The sequence below is a fragment of the Lepisosteus oculatus genome, chromosome 5 (genome assembly GCF_040954835.1).
Source record: "Lepisosteus oculatus isolate fLepOcu1 chromosome 5, fLepOcu1.hap2, whole genome shotgun sequence".
Taxonomy (NCBI): Eukaryota; Metazoa; Chordata; class Actinopteri; order Semionotiformes; family Lepisosteidae; genus Lepisosteus; species Lepisosteus oculatus.
In genome coordinates, this window is record NC_090700.1 from 42,341,530 (window position 1) to 42,365,090 (window position 23,561).

At 38.4% G+C, this 23,561-nt stretch overlaps 1 protein-coding gene across 1 annotated transcript in view; it reads left to right on the forward strand.

Annotated features, from left to right (window-relative positions):
- LOC102687134 (cell migration inducing hyaluronidase 1) overlaps positions 1-18,989 on the forward strand; it is a 75,815-nt gene extending 56,826 nt beyond the window's left edge. Inside the window, exons 14-29 of the mRNA XM_006628624.3 lie at positions 458-663; positions 4,100-4,169; positions 5,209-5,337; positions 6,093-6,178; positions 6,415-6,546; positions 7,701-7,736; positions 8,057-8,212; positions 8,348-8,528; positions 8,808-9,023; positions 9,620-9,831; positions 11,534-11,719; positions 12,174-12,378; positions 14,480-14,566; positions 15,077-15,234; positions 15,793-15,893; positions 17,819-18,989. Of these exons, the coding sequence (XP_006628687.2) occupies positions 458-663; positions 4,100-4,169; positions 5,209-5,337; positions 6,093-6,178; positions 6,415-6,546; positions 7,701-7,736; positions 8,057-8,212; positions 8,348-8,528; positions 8,808-9,023; positions 9,620-9,831; positions 11,534-11,719; positions 12,174-12,378; positions 14,480-14,566; positions 15,077-15,234; positions 15,793-15,893; positions 17,819-17,946 (2,289 nt within the window). The 3' untranslated portion in view covers positions 17,947-18,989. The remainder of the gene's footprint in view (positions 1-457; positions 664-4,099; positions 4,170-5,208; positions 5,338-6,092; positions 6,179-6,414; positions 6,547-7,700; positions 7,737-8,056; positions 8,213-8,347; positions 8,529-8,807; positions 9,024-9,619; positions 9,832-11,533; positions 11,720-12,173; positions 12,379-14,479; positions 14,567-15,076; positions 15,235-15,792; positions 15,894-17,818) is intronic.
- The last annotated feature ends 4,572 nt before the right edge of the window (positions 18,990-23,561 follow it).

Genomic DNA, 23,561 nt, shown 5'->3' on the forward strand with positions numbered 1-23,561 from the left:
CAAAGCAGCTGCAGCAGAGGCTTGGCACAGCATCTCAAATGATCGCACAACTGAGTTTGGTGAGCTCAGTTAGTCACAGACTTGTAGAGTTATTGCTTCAAAGTGAAGCTACACCCTGGAATTCGGTGAATGTCCAAAGTGAATGCACAGAGTCACTTAGAATAACTGATTTAAATGTTTTTGTTTTAAGATGTTCGGATGAATGCAGTTCTGCAATTTCCCTCACGGGATCAGTAAATTATCTATCTATCTTAATATATTGTACTTATCATTCATACATTGATCTCGGTATTACAAATCAAACTGTTTGAGTTGTGATATTGTTGTCCAAATATGTTAGGAGGACACTGTATGTATGGATATTTCTTTGCAACAAAAGCACTTACTAATCACGTGCAAACCTTAAGCACGAAATTTAAAAAAAAGATAGAAATGAAAGGGGGCATCCTTTCTGCAGGTTAAGGACGTGGTTGGCTACAATGCCCTAGGGCACTGCTTTTTCACGGAGGATGGCCCTGAGGAGAGAAACACTTTTGACCACTGCCTGGGACTCCTTGTGAAGGCTGGAACCCTCCTGCCTTCTGACAGAGACAGTAAGATGTGTCGTGACATCACTGACGGAGCTTACCCTGGCTATGTCGCCAATCCGAGACAGGACTGCAGGTAAGTGGAAGGCACTGATATCTCCTGGTGAAATGGCCAGGTTTGCATTTTTTGTGAGCATCAGTGTAAGACAATTTAAAAGTGGGAACAGGAGGCACTTCTTTACACAAAGGGTTGTGGGAGTATTGAACAGTCTACTCAGCCCTGCTTTTAAAACCAATACCTAGGCTTCATGTATTTCATTAAATATCTGGATGAAATCATTAGATCTATTTGCTACTAGCAACCAAAAGGCCCCTTGTCTTGCTTATAACTTGTCTTGTGGCTTTATGTGATAGAACTTGGCACCCTAGGTAAACTCCAAGCGAAATCTGTGATGTTAAAAATTGCTTTTGTCACTTTCATTGATCTTCTATACTGTACAACACCGAATCATCCCAAATTTGCAAAGCTGTAGTTTACAGATAAAATAATCAGATTGCGTGAAGTTCAGATATTGTTTGAAAGTTAACTTAATGTACAACAGCCAATTACACTATGAAATGCCAATCACACTATGAAAGGATTAAAAATAATTATAATAAAATTCAGAATTTTCAGGAATCTGAAATTTTTCTGCTTAGTTAAGGGCATAGTCTGCCTCCTTTTTATTAAAAAAATTACATTTGTTTCTAATCTCACATCAACCATTATGATTCTAAGTTTTTCATAACTATTTAAAAATTGGTTTTACAAAGAAGGGTATTTGTATTGTGTTATGTTCAAGATTAATGTTTCACTTTAAGGCTTTTCAATGTAAACAGTGAAGTTCAAGTAGTCTTCTAAGTTAATACATGATAAAACAAGATTCTAAGGTGTGACGTCTCAGTTTTCTTTAAATGCATTTTAGTGCATGTGAAAATGGTGCTGCTCTACAGTGTGTTCTCTGCATTATTCCAGCAGCACAGCATGTAGAAACAGTGTTAGTATATAGTGTGCCCTGTCATGAGACAGATTTTAGGATATTGGCACATTTTCCAATGTATTGAATTGCCTTTCCCATATAAGGTACCACCAAAACCATATAGACAAACCTCAGTTAGGACAGGTATGACTTTCTTTAGCCTCTGATTTTTTTTATTTAACTACCCAATTGTGATCATATCTATGACCAAAAAATAAAGAGATGATTTTAGACTTTGGTTAATAATTTAAAATGAGGAAAGGAATAGGTGTATGAAATAATATTTGTGACACTGGACAGTCAGGATTGTGTCAGTGACACTGACCATTGTCTGTAGAAAATGTTGTCAATCTGGATTACTCTTCAGACATGTATTGCCTACATGCACCAATGCAATTTAAATCACAAGCACCACATTGATTTTCCAGTTTACTCCTATGCTGTGACACCTGAGAAAAATGTGTTTAATGTTCACATCTTCACATTCCAGTAGAGTAATGAAAAAAGCGGCAGACAATGAAGAAATATATAATAACATTTCAATATGAAATATCCACATTGCTCCCTCTTTGTTTCACAACTAGTAGCCTATATAATGGGTGTCTGCTTGGAAGAAACATGTCTACTGTCAAAACTCTCAAGTTGGATAATTACTGTGGTGGTCTGTCAGCAAAAGATACCACTCGACTTTCTCGCTTGTATTTGCCAAGCTTGGCAGCAAGTTTTGAGGAACTGAAAAAGGCTAATTTACATAGATATGAACAGCATTTACTGGCTTTGCAAACATTTACCTTTGATGGAAGAGTGTTTGAAAAGTGATAATGAAACTCATCCTTGAGCTTCCCTCTGCTACAGTTTTGAATTGCAATCCAGTATTGTAAATGTGCTCAGATCCCATGGAAACTGAGTCTGAATTTAACCTGTTTAGTTCACCTGGGCTTCTCATATCAGTTTATTTTATTGGACCAAAATAACTCAGAATGCAGAAGACTTTTAAGAGTCTGTAGTTCATAAATGGTGCCACTTAAACTATTCTAGCATTAATAGTGGACAGCATAATGTCCGTTCATCTGTGTATATCTTTATCATCAGACAGTAAACTACTGATACCAGGGTGTGTGTGTGAAGATAAGACTGAGTTTCTGAAAAACAGTTTCTGAAAGCTGGGAAGGGGCAAATGGCCTAATCTCGTTCATAACCTTTCTGATGTTCTTTTAAATGTTTGAGATCATTTTCATTGTGTTATTTCATTTAGTAAATATAGCAAGTTGAATGTAAAATATTTTTTAATTCAGTTTCTTTCAATACAAAATAATTCCACTTTTTTCCAGTTTAGCTGTAGAGACAGAGAGATCCGACACTTTTAGCAAAACTAATAGTCTAGCTCGATTTAATCATGCCTGTGGTAATGAAGCAGCAATAATTTGTTAATGTCATTTGACTATTTTACCGCAGCTAATTAGACAAACCACAACTCATTAAAAAAGGATTTAATGTGAACTTTTTCATATATGCAGCTGATTAGCAGATGGGATGTAAAGTAATAGCCCTTTTAAATTTGTATTTTCTCTGTGACTGTATATTGCTGCTCTACAATTCAGATACTAAATACCACTGTAACCCCATCGACATTCAAAGATTTCCATTTAGAATCTGTTTTGTAATGTCATTTTTCACCTTGAGGCCATACTGGAGGCACATTATTGTTAAAACACAGCCAACATTCAAAAATACCTCTTCTCACAATATACTGTAGATGTTCTCTAGAAGGCATCTATCCTGTCTTTGCAGCAGCGGACCTGGCTAATGTGACACTTCAGACAGCCTCAAGAGAACAGGCAATTGTTGGCGAATTAAATAAAAGCTCTGTTCAGGAGTTGTAGTTGTGGAATATAATATGTAGTTGGAATATTTTGGAAGAATAAGAGACAGACACACAGCAAAAAATGCCACTATAGCCCCTTTATCTGAGCCATTACCAGGATCCTGATGAGGTTTTTTTTTTATTAGCCCTATACAATTTCTTGCATTAGGAATGTGTCTTTTCGCATACCCCAGCTTTTCTCCATGGAGACACAGACACACAGACAGGGAGAGAAGCTGGGGGTCAGAGCGCAGGGTCTGCCATTGTACGGCGCCCCTGGAGCAGTATGGGTTAAGGGCCTTGCTCAGGGGCCCAATGGAGTAGGATTCCTCTGCCGGCCGCAGGATTTTAGAGGACACACTGGGACAAAGAGTAGGATGGCTCAGACAACAAAATGTATTATTGTAGCTTAACAGGTATCTTTTATAACAAATGACGGAAAGTTTGAAAACAACATTCAGACTCGCTGTCCATCTCTACAACTAAAACAAATAACCAAGGAGTTTCTGCACCCATTCCTCCTGGACAGGACTAATATGTTCCTGTTAAAAGTCTCCTACTGCATAATCTAAACAGTGGCATATTAGGAGATTTCAAAGTCCTTTCCAAATGAGAAAAATATTAAACAGAAACTAAGATAGAAAACAGAAAGCACTGAATCAAAACAAATACCATGTTTGTCTTTGCAGTGCTACTTCCACTTTCTGGATGGCTAACCCTAATAACAACCTCATCAACTGTGCAGCTGCAGGCTCTGAGGTGAGTAGAATCTGTCTTTGTCTGTTTACATTTAGGAGACGCTGAGTCTTCTGAGGCTCGTTACAGAACCACTGAATATGATTCATTTGTCTCAGGCATGCGACTGAAGACTTGTGATGTTAATCCACGCTATATTGCTTTTGTTTTTTATAGCAGCTAATTATGCATTTGAATAAATCCATTATGTTTCCATAAATTCAGCATGCAATAATCAAGCTTAAGAAATATATCTATAAAATGTTTTTCTGTTGTTGTCATTGTTCTTTATCCACCACAGTTTATTTTTATTTTCAAAACTGTATTTCCAAAGAACATAAGAGCTGAGCATCAGTTTTGAATTTAACCCTTTCTGTGGTTTGTCAGTTTTGAAATAATAAAAATGTACATTTGTGGTTCCCTTAAAATAGTTAGATCCTCTACATCAAGAGAAATAAACTCTTGACTGGTCAGTTTATCTTAGCCTTAAGTGGTAAAGGCCTTGTTACCAGAAGGTTCCATGTTATTTTGAAAAAGTAACTGAGTTCTTTCTTTGTATATTTAATGTACAAATGAGGTCCTTCTGTAAGTATTTGTCGAAATATAATTTAACCTCTAGTGTAAGTCTCTTTGCATAGAAGCTTGCAATAAATAAACAATTAAATCAAATTTATTCTAATGTAGCGTGTTGCGCTGGCCAGGTGATAAGGCCTACAGCTTCACATCTGGGTTTTCTCTAAGAGCTCCAGTTTCCTCCTGTTTTCAATAGACATGCTGGCTGGGCTGATTTCTGGGCTAGTTTCTGTGTGTGTCATCGATGGAGTCATCCGCATCCAGCATGTAATTCCACCTTGTGCCCTGTGTTTCTGAGACAGGGTCCAAGTGGACATTTTTACAGTCCTTACACTTTTTATTTTTAAATGTGGACTGCTTCATTTATATATACAGTATATTATATATATATTCATTTTAAATATATGACTGTCTGTTTGTTTGCCTTCCAGTTATGGAGTTCCTGATTTTCTCCAGTGTCTTTTATCGGTCCTTTGCTTTGTTTTTGCAGGAGACTGGGTTCTGGTTTATTTTCCACCACGTGCCCACTGGCCCTTCAGAAGGAATGTATGCGCCAGGACGCACAGAGCACACTCCTCTGGGACAGTTCCGAAACAACAGGGCACATTCCAACTACAGGGTGAGTCAGCACAGCAGGGCAGAATGGCCTAGATGGAGAAACATACATTAAAACATTGCAATTCTCTTGAGGAGGAGGATGTCCCCAAAACACAATAGGCTTTCTGTTGGAAAATAGGCTTTCTGTTTGGACCTGCCGGTTTTTACTGTTTTTCTAGAGTGTAATTGGCAACAAGACCTATATTTGTGCTTGGTTGTATCCTGAAATATTGCTCCAGATCTTTGCAATGCGATTCTCAATCTGTACTGCTTTACAATCTATAGAAACTCTTTCTTTCTTTTCTGCTGTTCCTTGTAATAAAACAAGAAAAAAATCTGTAAAGTGAAGGATAAAATGCGTTGAAAAGGCATTATAATGCAGAGGCATCGGTTTTTGGCACAGACAATTACATTGCTGCTCAGGGCAGTAACAGCTTATAGCAGAGAACCATGGGGTGAGCATAATGAGGTCTAAACAGAGTGGAGATTTGTAGCTTTCACTATATTTTCAGATAGGACTTTAATGGAGTACATAAATAAAGATCTGAACTCCACATTTCGACCTAAATCTAAAGCTCAAGATATTAGTCATTTTGCCAGAGAGAATAAATGTGTATCTGGACAATAAAAAGTAATGTCAGTCCCCTTTTTTTCTGCCACCTATCAGACGGTCAGTGTCAGCTTGCCCCATATGAAGCTCAGATTTTTTCCTTTTTATGTGAGCTGGGCCTTAGCTCTTCATTGTCATCAGGGTTGAGCCTTGATCACCTGTTTCAGGCTGGCATGATCCTGGACAATGGTGTGAAAACCACAGAGGCCAACGCCAAGGACAAGAGACCCTTCCTGTCCCTCATCGGAGCAAGGTGAGGAAATTACACTCTTTTGCCCTACTTTGTTCTCACCCCTCACTGCAGCAACATGTTCATCACAAGCTAGACTCCTTCAAGTCTTTCTTAGCCAGTGTCACTTGAAATATGAGGACTCCTGTTGGAATAGTTCTACTCAGGGAACATGACTCACTGTTTCAATAGCTGTGCTGATACTCCCTTTGAGAAATGCAGAGCAGTGACGTTACCTGCTTTGCCTTGTGGTTGGACAGATACAGCCCTCACAAGGACTCGGACCCCTGCAAGCCCAGGGTGCCAGCGCTGATCCATCGTTTCATCGCCTTTAAGAACCAGGACCACGGCGCATGGCTGCGTGGAGGGGATGTGTGGCTCGATGCCTGCCAGTGAGTCGCTGTTTGCTTTCTGCAGGTTTTACAGAGGCCTGGGCACACTCAGCAACAAGAGAATCGATTCCCTCACAGCAATGCAGTGCTCTTCATTTGGGCCCGCTGCTGGAGGCAAACAGAATTTTCTAACAAATTGTTAATATTGTAAAGCTCAGCACAAATAAACAATTTAAAAGCTCTGCAAGTTTCGGTCACCACAAGGGGCCTATTCTTTTCACTGCATGTCGTTCTTATCTACAATCAGTCCCCCACCAACGTGATTCACATGGGATGGATAAAGGGGTGATAGTCCTAATTGGGATGCCTGGGATAATAATGTTTCTTTCTCTAAAAATCCAGAAGCTTGTCCTTTTTAAATGTATATGTAGATTGTGTGTAGCACCAAACTGGCAGTTCCAGATGAAGGCTGCCCCTGACTCCCCACATTCCAGAAGCACTCAGTGTGTCCCTGTTCGTGTGTATCGTGTATGCACAGTGTCCTTTGTGTAACTAATATTATTTCAGATGTGACCGGTATGACTGTGCCAAGCCCAGGACTCCTGCTGCTAAATAAAGAATCCCAAGTTACTGTAAATCTTCAGGCGCAGTGTCTTTTCTACAGGGTTTAACAGTAGCCAAAAACTTCTTTCTGGCAAGGTTAGGACAGAAACTGAAATGAACCACAGCTGGTTGTGTTCATTTGTAGAAATTATTCTAAAGTGAAGAAGTATAACTAGATAATAGTGCACTAGTATAAAACAGTGCAGGTCAGGTGCTTCCTCTTGTCTTCTAAGGCAGTGTGAGAGCACCTCCACCTCTTCTTTTTCTAGTGATCCCCATTTTTGTTTTGTTATTTGTAATTGTTGTGTTGAGTTGTTTGGCATGTTCTATTTTAAAAATTAAATAAATCAGGGAAAACTGATCTTGTACCCTACAAAAACGCCCCAGACTATAATAATATAAAAGCCTAAAATCCTAGATCAAAGATTTAATTTAATAATTTCTAAATAAGACCACTGCTATATTGCACAGGGAAACATTTACCATTATTTTATCTGTTTTTACAGATTGGCATTTTAGTGTTTTATCATCTTATTCCTTTGTCTTAGTGTGCAATGTTAAACTGTCCCATTCCTCCACAAAATGTTTACTCTGATTTTTCTCTTCATCAGATTTGCAGACAATGGAATTGGCCTTACTCTCGCAAGGTAGATATTTGAGATTTTCTTTCATTTTATTTCCTTATTCTTAATTCTTTCTCAGAAATTTCCATGTTCTGTTTTAGAAGTTGTATTTAAAAAGCAGGCTATTTTATACAGCGTTAAAAATGCAGCTTTTTTACTGCATTTAATTTAAATGGACTTTAGAAATGTCATGGGAAATAACTTTCTTCGATTTCTTAAAGCAGGTTAATTCCATAGAAACGAGCACTCCACCACCTCCACTCTACATAGTCACCGCCATTTGAGAAAAGCATTTAAATGTTGTTCTTTGACCTTTGAACTCTCCTGGATTTGCTTGTCTGCAGTGGAGGGACTTTCCCCGATGATGACGGCTCCAAGCAGGAGGTGAAGAACTCCCTGTTTGTTGGGGAGAGTGAGAACAGAGGGATGCCCATGCCTGACAGCCGAATCTGGGGACCTGGGGGTCCCGACTCGAATGGCAGGACCCTCCCAAGAGGAGTGTAAGTCCTCGGACCCGGAATATTGACGAGAAAAAAAGAAAGAGGAGCATTGAATTTCTCCAAAATAGAAATTTATGTTACAGATTTTTATTCAATTAATAATAATACACCATCCTGTCATTGTCTGATTTGTAGGAACTTTCCTATCCGCGGAATGCAGATCTATGATGGACCAATCAATGTCCAGAACTGCACTTTCCGCAAATTTGTTGCCCTGGAGGGGCGTCATACCAGCGCCTTCGGCTTCAGGCTCAACAACTCCTGGCAGAGCTGCCCCAATAACAACGTCTCTGACATCACATTCGAGGATGTCCCTGTAAGTAGGGCCAGGGTACGCCTAAGAAATGGAGTCATGTGAATATTAGCTAACCAGTCATTTTAAGTTCACGGGTTTTAAAAAAATAATAAACATAATGCTGTTAATCTAAATTAGACCTATATGTTAATTCTTGAGGCTTCATTTAAATTTGTGAGATTTTCAGTAAATAAGGAGATAAGTTACTGGTGTGTCACAAGTTCTCAGTCTCACGACTGACACGAGACTTAGAACTGCAGCAGTGTGTTGTATTGATTTTTTTTTGTTCCAATGACTCAGATCACATCCCGAGTCTTCTTCGGAGAGCCAGGCCCCTGGTTCAACAAGATGCAGATGGATGGAGACAAGACAACAGTTTTCCATGATACGGATGGCACAGTGAGCGAGTACCCGGGGGCCTTTCTGGTGAAGGAGGATAACTGGCTCCTCCGGCACCCGGACTGCATCGATGTGCCTGACTGGAGGGCAGCGATCTGCAGTGGCCGTTACGCACAGGTAATGCCTGCTTGGCCAAGGCTGATGAAACACCCCTTTACTTGTGATGTCCTGCTGCATTCCACATTGGCTCAGTGCTAAAACAAGGACTTGAATGAAGAAGAAGAGTTCTGTAGTTTATTGTAATCTAAAAAATCTAAAAATAATTGTGGATTTCTTTCTCCTGTAAGGCTTGGTACCTCAGTACCTACAGTATCTGACTTATTATCTGTCTGCTCCCCACCTCTCAACCTTTCTTTGCCTGCCTGTGGTCTTCTGTTTGTCTCCCATGCTTGTTTACGTTCTATGGGTGACAGGAATTTCTCTCTGGAGTTCAGTCTCCAAGAATATCAAAGATGCTTTTTTAAATTATTGTCTGTGTCTGCTCCATTTTCTAGTGACAATGTATCTCATGCTGCACCTCTAACAGCTTGTGTTTCTTATACTGTATGTTCATATTGTAATTTGCTATCCTTATTACTATTAATTTATCTATACCTACTGTATTGCTACTTGTAGGTGCTACAGTATATAAAATATTGTAGTAGTAGTTATAGTAGTACTCCTGTGGTCATGGGAATTTAGCTCAATAACTCATTTTGTGTTTTAAAACTCAGATATACGTTCAAGCTCATAACCCTGCTAACCTGAATATGAAGATAGTGAAGGATGAATATCCTGAGCACCCCCTGGAACTGATGGGTGCACTGGGAAAGAAGAGCCATTACCAGCAGTACCAGCCTGTAGTGACACTGGCCAAGAGCTACACTTTGCACTGGGACAAGCCTGCCCCTGCAGAGGTCACGGTCTGGCTCATCAACTTCAACAGGTCAGGGACAACAAGATTTTATTAATAAAATCTCTTGACAGGTGTAAAAACCCATATAAGTAAGTGTATAAAAGCCCTAACTTGAAATTCTATAAAAACGTTCAAATGTTGTATGGTGTTTTTGTTTGGGAACACAGTTTTCTTTTTGTGTGATTTTATATTGTGTGCATTGATACTTTGAAGCAGTTTTTAGAACATTCTCATAGTGTTGGCATCTGTTTTGATCCATCATTTTGAATAACTGTACAGGACTGCAGTGAACCAGAGTCTAACCCAGCATATGGCAAGATACTACCTGGGATGCCAGTTCACCTCAGTCAGAAACACACACAAAGACCATTTAGACAAGCCAGTTTACCCAGATAGCATGTCTCTGGACTGTAGGAGAAAACCAGGACACCAGGAGAAAACCCCCATGGTCATGGGGAGACCATGCAAACTCCACACAGAAAGTGCCCTGGTCCTGATTCAAACAGACGACCCAAGAGATTGTGGGAAAACAATGATAACTGCCATGCAGCCATGTTTCCTATTCTGATACATGATTCATTAAATATCTTGGTGTGTGATCATTGTTATAACATTTGCTCAATGGAGTATGAGACTACGCAAATTGCAAACCCCAAATTGTATAATAGTATATTTTTCCCCATAATCCTTACAGTTTTTCTTGACTCATATTCACCTACAGATGTTTATTTCAAGTGCAGTTTAAATTAATTTTGGGGACCTGTCTACTAAGTCATTTTCTCCTTGAAAGTTCTCACCTGGATTATATATCAATATAACCAATAATGGTTTTATTGTTTTTATATGCAGTCAGAAAGGAATGATTTCCCACTTTATTAGAATTGTAGAATATGTATAACAGTGTAATGAAAATTTGCAGATGTTAATGTATTTCTGGGATACACATTTTATAAACACATTTTATAAAAATTAGTCTTGGGGATGGTGATATTTAGCTTGCTTATCAGTTTCTGTCCTAATTGCTCACTCTGTGGATCTTTAACATTCTTTGGCTATGAGACGAAGGGTGTGAATTGTAGCAGGCATCTTAATCTAAACTCCATGCTGAGAAGAGAAGAAAGGAAACACAACGTTTCGGCTGTGGAGCTTTCTTCAGGAGCCACCCGAAGAAGTCTCCACAGCCAGAACGTTGTGTTTCCTTTCTACTCTTCTCAGCATGGAATAAACCTCTACTTGTTCCTCTGCATGCCTACGCATGCTGACGCAGCCACCTACTTGAACTTAATCTAAACTCTTTATCTCATCTTTTTGCTGACTTTCCAAAGACCTGTCACCTCCGGTAGAAATATAGAGAGGGTAATAGCATGCCTCTTGCAAATGCAACTTGACATTATTTTGATGCCCAGAAGAAATGAAGGCAGTTTTACATGCCCATACCTGGTGCAGTGTCATCAGAGGAAAGATAAAAACAATACAGGAAAGCTCTGTTTCACAATGTTTAATCAACAGTTTAGAATTGAGTTGCAATATTATGATTTTCTATTTCAAATAATACTCTACAAAACATATATTACTGGCACTGGAAACATACATATGTTTTTTTTTTAGTTTTTTTCTCTCCACTTTGTTCCATGGCGCCATCTAGTGTACATGCCTTTGAGTTGGCTCTTAACTCGGCTTTTATCGGAGACCACAAAATAACACGCCTTCCATTCGTTTCTCGTATTCGCAGGAATGACTGGATCAAAGTGGGATTTTGCTATCCTAAAGGAACAACTTTCACTATCATCTCTGATATTCACAACCGTCTCAAAAAACAAACTCGAAAAACCGGGATTTTCATGAGAACTTTCCAAAGAGATAAAATAGACCACAGCCACTCGGTGCATGGCTACTATTACTGGGAGGAGGACACGGGGTAAGAAATGTGACATCTCGTGGCGTCTCGCTCTGTCTGACTGGAAATTCTGTCAGTGCAGTTCAGTCTTGGGTGCCAGCGAGCTGCTGCACTCAGAGCTGCAAACTGCACATTGTGACGTCTCCTTATGCGATTGAGTGACTGTAGACAGGCATTTCAGACTGTGACTGAATAGCCAAAAAATTAGAACTGGTGTTTTCAGCTCTATTGCATTCCTTCTTTTAATGAAGGCTTTTAAATAAGAGCACTATAACTAAAAAATGGGAAAAATTAACCCCATGAAAAGTTTGGGCCTGAAAGGAAACTAGATATATTACATACTGTATTTGGTCTCTGCCTGCTTCATAAACCTGTTTTCTTCTCCTGGGTCGCACAGGAATTTAATTGAGAGGGTTCCAGCCCCTGGACTGAAACATCTCTTCGGCCTTCTCATTGTCTTGTTTCCTTTGTCTAGGCTTCTCTTCCTGAAGCTCAAAGCTCAGAATGACAAGGAGAATTTGGCATTCTGCTCAGTGAAGGGCTGTGAAAGGATTAAAATCAGGGCTGTGATCCCTAAGAACAGTGGCCCCAGTGATTGCACTGCGAAAGCATATCCCAAATATGCTGAGATGCCCATTGTAGATGTCCCAATGCCAAGGAAGCTGCCCAACACCCAGCTGGTAGGAATTATATGCCTTAATTGCAGGATTATGTTTTGTACACTGTAGGAAATTCACTTTTCTCTGCTAAATCTTCCACACTAGGTCATTTAAAAATAATTTTTGTTCATCATTGATCTTTATTTATGTTTCGTTAAATAAATTAATTTATATTTTTCAAAACTGCCTACCAAATGTCATGCCTTTTCTTCTTAGTTTATAAATCTTGATCTGTGACTCAGACATGTCATCATAATTTTTAAGATGAGGAGATTGGAAAGCTGATGGTTGGACAAAGCCTCCAAGCAATTTAAAAACAATGGCCTAACATAGGGTGACAGCATGATTGATGTCTGGTTTATTCTGTTCTTTGTCAGAACTAAGCAGACACCTCATCAAGCTTGCACCATTGATTTGAACATGTAACAATTTCTTTGTACACCTCAATAGTTCGATTTTAATCTAGACTTTAATATTATAGGTTGGATTTTAGACTTTTTAACCAACAGATTTTAAAGAGTCAAGATAAATAGTTTTATATCAGAGCAGCTGACCCCATCCTGTACATTATTTATACAAGCAGCTGTAGAATTAAATAAAACACCAGCAGCTATAGTATATCACCCTGCAAATAGCAACTGGCAACCTTCTGAAGCTCAGCAGATGTGAGCCTGGCCAGTACCTGAATGGGAAACCTCCTGGAAAGCTGTGGTTGCTGCTGGAAGAGATGTTAGTGGGACAAGTAGAGGGGCGCTCACCCTGTAGTCTGTATGTGTCCTGATGCCCCAGTATAGTGATGAAAAAGTGCCATCTTTTGGATGAGTCATAAAACTGAGGTCCTGACCTTCTGTTGGCATTAAAAATCTGAGGGTATTTTTCGTAAAGAGTAGGGGTGTTACCCTGGTGTCATGGCTAAATTTCCCATTGGCCTTTACCAATCATGGCCTCCTAACAATCCCCATGAATCACCCTGTTCTCCTCCCCACTGATAGCTGGTGTGTGGTGAGCGTACTGGTGCTTTTTGGTTGCCGTCTCATCATCCAGGTAGATGCTGCACATTTCTGGTGGTGGAAAGGAGGTCCTATTACCTGTAAAGTGCTTTGAGTGGAGTGTCCAGATAAGCGCTATATAAGTTTAAGGATTATTATGTAGAAGCCCTTTTGAGGACAGACACATCATTAAGCCTTGCTGATGACACTGTTATTGTCAGTCTCCTCCAAGATAGAGACGCTTTTCTTGGGCCTGATGGGGATTTTTTGTCGAATGGTGTAAAAACGCCTTCAACTTAATGTGTCGAAAACCACAGATGTGATCATTGATTATATATAAAGAAACCACCAGCTGCAAAAACCTTAGAGAAACAACAACAATAAATTGAAATTGTCAACAGTTACTAATATCTTGGCACTTTAGTTAATTATAAGGTAACCTCTGAGGAAAATACAGATGCCTTATGTAAGAATATTAAACAGCGATTGATTTTCCTGAGAAAACTCCAGTTTTACTATGTGTAGTACAATGGTGACTTCTATAGAACTGCTATTGAATCTGTTTTAACATTCACTTCAGTTGCCTGGTGTGGTAACCTTAATACATGCAGTATGTATGAAAAACAGACTGAGCAGGATAGTGAAAGTAGTCAGCAGAGTTACCAGTGCACAACAGCTACAGCTGTCAAACGTCTACATGAAACAAATAGTGTGGACGGCCAAAATTAATCATTGATTGTCATTACCACCCCTTGCCCTGATGAAAGGAGCTCAAATTCACTCTGCATCGATTTAGACTACCCAGGGTTAAGTGTAGTATAACTAAGCTATCCTTTAGTCCCACATCTATTAACCTGCCTAATTTAGGCAATTATTTGTATATGTGACTTTATTTATACATTTATTTTCATCATACATGTTTGTTTCTTATTTGTTAACAGGTTCATGTTGCGTTAAATGTATTGTGTATTGTGTTATGTCTTTTACCTGCCTGTAAACCACATTTCCCACCTGGGACAATAAAGTAAGAAGTTGCAAGTACTATGTGTCATGGAAGGTCAGAGAAATGAGTGACATTAGGTCTATACAAGTCTACCTCCCAGTAAAAAGTGTCCATTCTCTGTTATTCTCAGCACTCCAAGGACCACTTTCTGGAAATGAAGCTGCAGTCTTACAACACCCGTTTCTTCCACATTAAGGATGACTTTGCTTATGCGGAGGTAGGCTTCACATTTCTCTTGCTTGAATCGGACCGGGCTTTCTGACGAGTGAGCTGCTGGGATTCCAATCCTAGCCTCTCATTTTTATAGAGATAAATACAAATAAATATGTTCTGGTGCTTCTTCTTCCTGTAAGGGTTTCTAGCAGTAAAGGCATGCAACCAAAAGAAACAAATGTCAATTTACAGTGATAGTTTAATTCTATCCGGTATCTTAGCTATGTTCAGTTAATCCAGTCCTCCTTTAATTTAGATTAATGCCAAAGAAGTCTTTTAGATTAATAATGCCATAGTACAATAAGGTGTAGGGGCTACAGAGAGATCCTGTTTTGAATAAGTGAAGTTTTTACTAATAAGTGAAGATTAGTTGAGAATGACCATATCCCCAAGTGTAATAGCTTGGGCACTAGTGTTTATTGTTTTCACCCCGACAACTTCTCATGGCATGAAAAATCATTGTGCCGGGCATCATCATGGCAGCCTTTTCAATCGCTCTTTGATGTGTTGACAGATTAACGGGAAGAAGATCTACCAGGCTGATGATGGGGTGCAGCTGACTGTCATTGACAGTCACTACGGGAAGGTTCTAGACAGCAAATCGTTTCGAAATTCCATTCTTCTGGGGATCCCTGCCCACATTGAGAGCTACATAGCCAACATCAAAACGGAGTACGTATATAACAAAATACTGTTCACTTCCTTAATGAGGACAGGAATCTAATTTGGTCCAACTTTTGTAATTTCAGCAAAAGATTTACTGAAAGAGTGAGAATCATCAAAGTCTTCCCTTCTCAGATGATCTCTGAGGGAAGCAATTAAGCAAGTAAAATTAAACATAAAAAACAGCTCATTAAGTATATTACTGTGTTGGATATTTTATTAGCTTCCTTCTGAGTTCATGTGAAGGCTCCATCACATTCTATAAATTTGTGTTACAGTGTTGAGTTAATTTCAGTTTGTAGAGATGGGAACTGCTGGGGTTTTTTAAATCACCTGCCCAGCAGATCCAAGGGCTTGTTTCTAACTTTGAAAGTACACATTAGTTTTGGCAACTTGTGCAGCTGTTTGATATCTGCATTATAACAAACTTGAACGGATGCTAGACAGTGGCACTATTACTGTTTTACCGACTGTGTACATTTGGAGGGAAAACCCAATTTATTATTTAAGATTAGCATTATTATTTTAAAACATGAATGTCTCTTAAGCTTTTTTTTTTTATTTTAGTTGCATAGTGTTGATGACATCCAAAGGAAGGCTTGTCTCTAGAGGACCTTGGACTAAAATACTTGAAACACTTGGAGCGGACAGAAACGTTAAACTAAAAGGTAATTGTCCACTGTAGTCATCCTTCAAGGAGAAAATTCTCTGGAGATGAGCCTAAGTAGTGAATTCAATTTTCATGTGCCATAATGCTTTTGAAATATTGCTACTGGGGTATTCAAACTTATTTTTTTCTGACTGACACCCAAGTCTTTACAAGTCCTTTAGAAGTGTCCATTTGTTCAAGGTCATATCCACATAGTTTTCATTTTGTCTCTTGTTATGTACAATTATCACCATCGTCCCCTGTGGGGAACCCCACTGACTACGGCCGCAAAGGCTCCTCCAATCCCATGGAAGTCGTTGCATTACCGCTACTCAGATGTAATACTCTTAGGTATCTGAACGGACAAGGTGTCCAAAAAACACAGACGTATCTTTATCATAGACTCTTGCTATGTTTACCCACAATCCTTTACTAAAGCTAATCATTGTGTGACCAGACACATTGACAGTCCTCACAGCTGCTGCAGCTCCCGGAGTGTGTCAGTATATATAGTCGATTACTTTCCTTTAGATTCCATTTACTTTGCAGCTGTCAGGTTGATCAGTTCTGAATTGACTCTGGAGAAGAAAATCATATTTCACAGCATGTGTGGTCCACATAGAATTTTCTTTCACGAAACAACATAGAATCACCGTAAGAAGAAAAGGGACACCCAGGGAAGATAAAAATATTACCACAGTCAAGGCTATTCATATTTATATATTTGCTGTTTAATATTGCAAAGTAATACAAATCAAAGTTTCTTTTTTTGTTGTTGAAGTTCTTTTTAATAGTTTCCACAAATCATTAACCTGCTTTGGGAACAAAGATCTGTTGAGCAGTGCTCTCTCTGTTCTTTTCAGTTTCTGAAACATGACTTGACTGTTTTTTCATCCTTTCCGATCAGAAACTAACAGGAGATGTGTTTTCTCGATCATTTTGAGGTTTAACGGCTTATAGTTGAGGCGGAATGGGTTTAAAAACATTTGTTTTCTGCAATTGGACTTGAATTTCATAATTCTAAGCCAGGTCCGATATAATAGTATTTATACTAATACTATAATACAGTAAAGAATTTGGGTTGTAGAGCTTTTCCACAGAGTCTCTGGAGTCTATACTAGTCTGGAAAACTTTAACTCCTGTGAGGTTCTCCTTTGGAGTAAAAACGGTAGATTGTTAAATGTTCAGTGCCAACTGAACTTAACATGAGTTTAACAATTGTGTTACAAAAAAAACAGCAGGTGGCACTGTTGCATTCCATATGTCACTTTGGCTGAAATGTCAGTTCAGGAGGTCAAGAGTCCATTGCGTGACAATCAAATTGTATTGTACCACAAACCTCATCAAAACTTTCAAAAAGTAAAATGAGGTCAAAATTATTTGAAGTGCAGAAATTTAACATCCAGTGAACAGAAGTTTTTATTAAACCAAAACTGCTGTAACAGTAATCATGATTACAAGAATTTTGTTCAATGGGTTGTTTAATAAAGTTCTAATTTGGCCTCCGTAAAGTTCTCCTTAATTCCAGCTGGTGAAGCTGTGTCCCACTTCTCAACCCAGGTGGGCTGCTCGCCGGTGGTATCTGGAGTGGGTGCACTAATATGTGTGAAGTGCTTTGGGTTCTTGGGGATGAAAGGTGCTATATAAATGCAAGGAATCCCTAGGATTATCTTGAAAAACAACTAACAACATTGTCGTCATATATTTTAAAATAAACATTTTACATCTCTCTACCCACCAAAAGGCATTTACTGCATTGAGGCACAAATGTTTTGTCACTTAAAACCTTAGGAAAATTCCAATGGCTCAAGTGAACATCTTTCATCTGTAAGACATCCGTTATATACCGTATGTGCCCATTATTCATTATTTTTAATAACATGGCACAGATCTGAGGTTCCTGTCTTGCTCAGTTGTATTAATTGATGCATCTTTGTGTTTCAGACAAGATGGTGTTCGTGGGGTTCAAGGGGGACTACAGGCCTGAGTGGGTGAGACTGGTCACGGATGACGAGGTGGCTAAAATCCACCAGGTGGTGCCGATCCCTGTGGTGAAGAAAATGAAGCTCTGAGGAACAGGGGGTGAGGGGGGATACTGCATTCCTGCTGTCAGCACTGCCTGAGCGGACTGTGCGAGGGAGCACTAGCGGAAACACAGAGGACTACTGACTTCTACCAACGTGGAGCTCCTGCTCACACTGGCTCGCTATCTTCCCAAGCTCGTTCTGTTGTACCTGACAAATGTTGACGTAAGTGATTCGACTGTAACGTGTGTGATGAATATACTTGACTTCAAGAAAACAAAAACATTCCGTCTTTGACAAAATTATGTGGTGTTAACCCCAGTCCCATTCCACCTTTTTCCAAGGGGGGGTGGGTGAAACTCTGTTTTTAACAGTGAGTGTAGAGTCTGTTTGTTTTTTTTTGTTATTTCCACACTGCTTTCATATAAGAGTTTTTTGGTCCATTTCTCTTTTATTGTGTACCAGCGAGAAATTGAAATAAAAAGCAACTTCCTTCAATTTAATGTACGCACTATGAAAAAAGGTAATTGATATATTTTGCCTAAAAAAACTGCTTCTGTTTAGTGAATTGAATTGAGTCACTATTCAATCTAGAACCATTGGCCAATTTCTCAATTAGGTATCAACAGGCTACTAGTTTTCCTATTGCCGAAATAGCTGGTCTTTTTTCGGAGATCGTAGTTGTTAGTGTTTTTGTATGTTAAATGTGTTTCTAAAATGCTTCAGATTGATAACAGAGATATATTTTCTACTTATTTATTGTACAGGCACAATGGAACAAATTTAGAAGGGACATCGTTTGAGTTGTAATGTATTTGCTGTGTAATTGTCCTAGCTGTAAAAACTGATGCAAGCACACAATGATGTACCAGTACTCAGACTAGTGTATAAATAATATCATGTAGAAATATTGTTTTATGCAGTATGTTGGCTGGATATATAGTAATTGTGATGTAAACATGGACATTCTTTTCAGATCTGTTAAATCACATACCTTTTGTAAAACAAACAACCAACAAATACAAAATGATGTAGCGTTTTTGGTAATACCATATATGTACAGTGTTCTCAATAAAGTGTTTCAGCAAACATCTGCTGCATTCCTGTTTTGGTACATCTTTTTCTTTATTACAGATAATGTTAAGTCTGCTATAACACTTATTTATGGAACGAAGTTACTCATTACGCCATTATAAGTAACTTACCTGAATGATGCAGTACTGTTAATAGAGCTGAATTTCTTAATTCTTCAGTATGAATATCTCTCCTAGAATAGCTTTGTGATAGGTGGGAAAACAATTGAACATGATGCCCTTGTACCACCATTTTGGTTTAAGCAAATTCCTATATTTCAGTATTCAAAAATCTTTTCCAGCTTCAGGTTGACTTTAGCAGCTCTGAATTGCTTTTTCCGGGCACTAGAAAACAGTATACACACAGTAAGGAAACTGGTGTTTCCCACTTGTGACTGGTATCATTTTCACGCTAATGCAGCTGCTTGAGAAAGCCTCACTGTCTGCACACACGTGGCTAAATCTGAGCTAGCACACCCACATGCATACAGTAGTTCCTGTGCCTCCAAGCTCTACTGAGTCCGCGGCTGTTTCATCTATTATAAATCATTGTGGAATGCTCTGCTCAAGCACACATGCTGGGAAAGCAAAAAAGAGCAACTCGTAAAAATTCAAGGAATTTAGCAGGAGCTTCAAAATATACTTAGTTACAACACGCACACACTAAAATGTTTGCTCTGCTAATACTTAGAAATGATGGTAAAAGCTCTTAATGGAATTATGTAAAATCTAATAAAAACCTATTCAAATGGTTGTTTACAGAGAACGCATACACAGAGCAGCAGTGTTCACTTTCATAGGCACAATGTTGCTAAGAAACACACAGATCATGTTCCTCCTCCTGTTTGTATTTTTGCTCTTTAATTAGAAAGGCTTTTATCTTAATGGGTTTTTCTTACAGTTTATTCATTCCACTTGACACCCATTTCAGTTGTAAACACATTTATCAGATCCGGCAGTGTGGGATTTCATTTGTGTTTATCCCTAAAAAAAAGGCCAAAAAAATCAGGATAATTAAGGTAATCCTGGAAACAAAACCATAAAATGATTAGGAGACATGTCGCAATGGTTTTGTATTCCGTGTTGATTATAAAGAGAGCAAAGGCACTTTTCTTAGCAAGGTGCATGTCTGCTTCTGATTGATCACTGCAGAGGTGAAGGGGGAATTAAATGAGACAGATGTCGGGTTCACCTCTTGATGGTGATGAAGTGTGAAACTCCAGAAGCCGCGCAATTTTCTCAGAATGTTCCTATGAGTTTCGGTGGAGGTGGCATGTTCATTAACCCTTTCAAATGAGTTTTTCATCTCTAAAGGAATACTCTTCGCATTAATAAAGCAGCCTGTGTTATTTTAATGGCCCTGTTGTGCAATTACATTTATTATGTTCATTTATAAAATTCTCCATCTTTTAATCTAAAGTGTTAAATTTAATTGCTTGTCCGAAGAGCTACTGCTTTAATTAAGTCAATAAAATGCAGGAAAACAAAAACAACTGACAAGGTACTAAGAAGTATGAAATCCACTTATGCTGCAGTAGCTGTAATTAACTCATAGGCAACATAGCCAAACCTGCTATCTTTACTTCTGTATTCAGAGCCTTGCAAAAGTATAGTAATTACCCCCATGCACATTTATTTCCAATTTCATTTTTTGTGGTTATAACACTTGCTGTAATCATGACATTGTGAAGTAGCAATTATAATTTGTTATAGTATATACACATTCTTATAGCAGGTTCTTTGCTTAGAAAAATTTTAAGAAAAGACCCAACCTTGAAAACTAAAAAGCCTTTAAAGTAAATATGTGTCAAAATAATTAAAAACCACCAAATAGAGGAAGGGTGTAACAAATATTGAAATCTCTGAATATCCTTGTGAGCCTAACCTACTCAGTCAATAAGAAAAGGAAGGTGCACATACCACCGAGATGCATCCTAGACCAGGCTGTACCACCAGATTGAACAGCTTGGCAAGAAGGACAACTGAAAATTACAGCAACAAAGTATAAAAGGGAAATGGCAAACGTGCCAAAAGGTTTCGTGATAGATTATACAAAATAGGACTGTTTTGGTCTCAATGCAGAGTGGAGTGTACATCTGATACAAATAACAACACAGCTCATTACCCAGTCAAAACTATCCCTACAGTCAAGCATGATGATGGGAACTGGAAAGCTTGAGATTTAGGGGAAAATGAAAGTACTAGGTACTAGAGGAAAACCTGTTCCAGGCTGCTAAAGACTGAAAATTCTTCTTTCAGCAGGACAATGAAAGGCCAAAGCTACACTGTAGTGTTTTAAGATTTAGTGAATGTCCTTGAGTGACTCAAAGACCTGACTTGAATCCTACCGAGAATCCGTAAAAAGACTAAAAAAACTGCTATAGATAAGTGATCCACAAACTACTTAAGAAAGCTTAAGCAAATCGGAATTTGGAATTGAATTTTTTTTTTCCAAGCTGGTCTACAAAGTTGATACTTACGCAAAACACTTACAGCTGTAGCTGCTGCCAAAGGTGCTTCTACCCAATAGTTCAAGGGCATTACTTATGCAAACGCCATATTTCAGTTTTTCTTTTTAGTTTTAACAAACATTTACTGTAATTTACCTTAGCCTAACAAGTCTTCAGTTTGAGCATTCAGGTTTTGAATAAAATATTTAATTTAAAAATGTGTGTATGTACATTGTAATTTCACAAAACAGGACACTGTAGTAAGGTTCTGAATACTTTTGCAAGGCACTGTATAATAGTGGTCTGCATATTTGTTATTTATTAAATGTCTTTGACTAAATATGTTCCTTGGGTCATCCTGTGTAAACTCATCCTGAAATTCAGTGCATACATTTGTCCAGTAGATGGGGGATTTGAGGCAATAATTTTATTTCACAAGTAATTTTTTTAAATGTGGTCATTATGGGGCATTTTGTTATCTACTGCGGCTTCCTTGAAGATATTAACTTCTGATAAGATAAAGATACAATATTCATGTCATTTTAAAATCTTTTTTAAATCTCTCAATTACAATTACATTTTATTGCAGACAATTAAAGAGGGCACCTACTGAACTTGACAACCAAGAATATGATGAGGGGATCATAAATCAAGAAAACTACAAATAAAATGTGATTCTGAATATCCTCAAAAAAATTAAAAAAACAAAAAGCATTTGGACAAAGAGGATGATGGCCAACAGATGCTATTCTGGGATCCAAAGAATCTGTAGAGTCTTAGTTGTTCTCCATTGTGTAATACTTGTGACCCGTGTTGTCTTCTGAAGAAGCGTGTGATCATCCTGTGAAGCTTAAATGGTCTACAACTGTCAAAACATTTTTGTAGTATGTGGGGACCATATCACCAATTCTAGGTTCAATAGTTTGGTTAGAACCCCATACATGAGATAGAGAGATTCTGAAGTATTTGTATAACGTATTTGGAATGACTCACCTAGCCGAGAAAATGCTGTAGTCTCCCTGCATCTATCCTTTAGCTTATCATCTTCATTTCACTGTTTCACTGTGATATACAGTACATGAGTGTAATGGTACATAGGTTTTGGCCATTGTAAGGCTGCTGATAGCTTGCTGCAGTTCTTCTCATAGTCCTCCAAACACCATCATAATGTTATTTTGTGAAATGGGGCCAATCTTTCTACACTCCTCTTCAACGTGACACAAATTGACTGTTTTTACAATGTGATGCTGCCCCACCTAAAAGAATTGTCTTGTGTGAATGTTGCAAACCTCCGCAGAGATGCCTAAGTATTATCCTTTGAAAGAGGTGGGCTGCCATACAGTCATGCCGCATAAAGTCTGTCACATACATTCAAGATGATCACTCTCATTGTTACAGTAGCAGACAAATGAATTCTCACTTGATCATTGTGCCAAAGAAAACATTGTGTAGCATCCTAGAGAACAAAGCAGTAATTCTCAACAGCTTGATCCAAAAAAATACTCATTACTCACCTGATTTAAGGGATTTTTTTTCTGTTGTTTGGAGAATAATGATTGTTACTTTGCAGTGAAAACATGCCTTCTGAGAGTCTTGCACAAAATATATCTAAAGATTCTCCTTCAATCCTGATCAATGTCTATAATACGTATCTAGCAGTTGATGTCCGTAAGACCTCGTCAATTACGTGAAGTTCCAAACTGCTTTTAAGTGCAAATGTCCTGGATAAAGAGCATCTCTTTACTTAAAACACCACCAAAACAACTTAACTAATATAACATTAGAAATATTCATCTGAAACCTTGACTCAGAACTTTCCTCCATATGACAAATGTCTACATTGAATTTTTGGACAATTTTGAGTTCAACACTGATTAACATATTAAAACACCACGGTGGATCTAACATGTTCAAAAAAACATTGTAAGAAGTTACTGTCTATATGCACAACATGGTTCCAATATATCATCACTCAGGAACAAACCCCAATCCATTGCACGCCCCCATACACAAAAATAATGCTGGCCTGTCACAACTGACAGGAGAACTGTAAAATAAGTACATACTGATCTTATTAAATCATTTGCTTCACTGATCTTTTCTACAGAATTTTAGCAATAGCAATCTCCAGATAAACAAT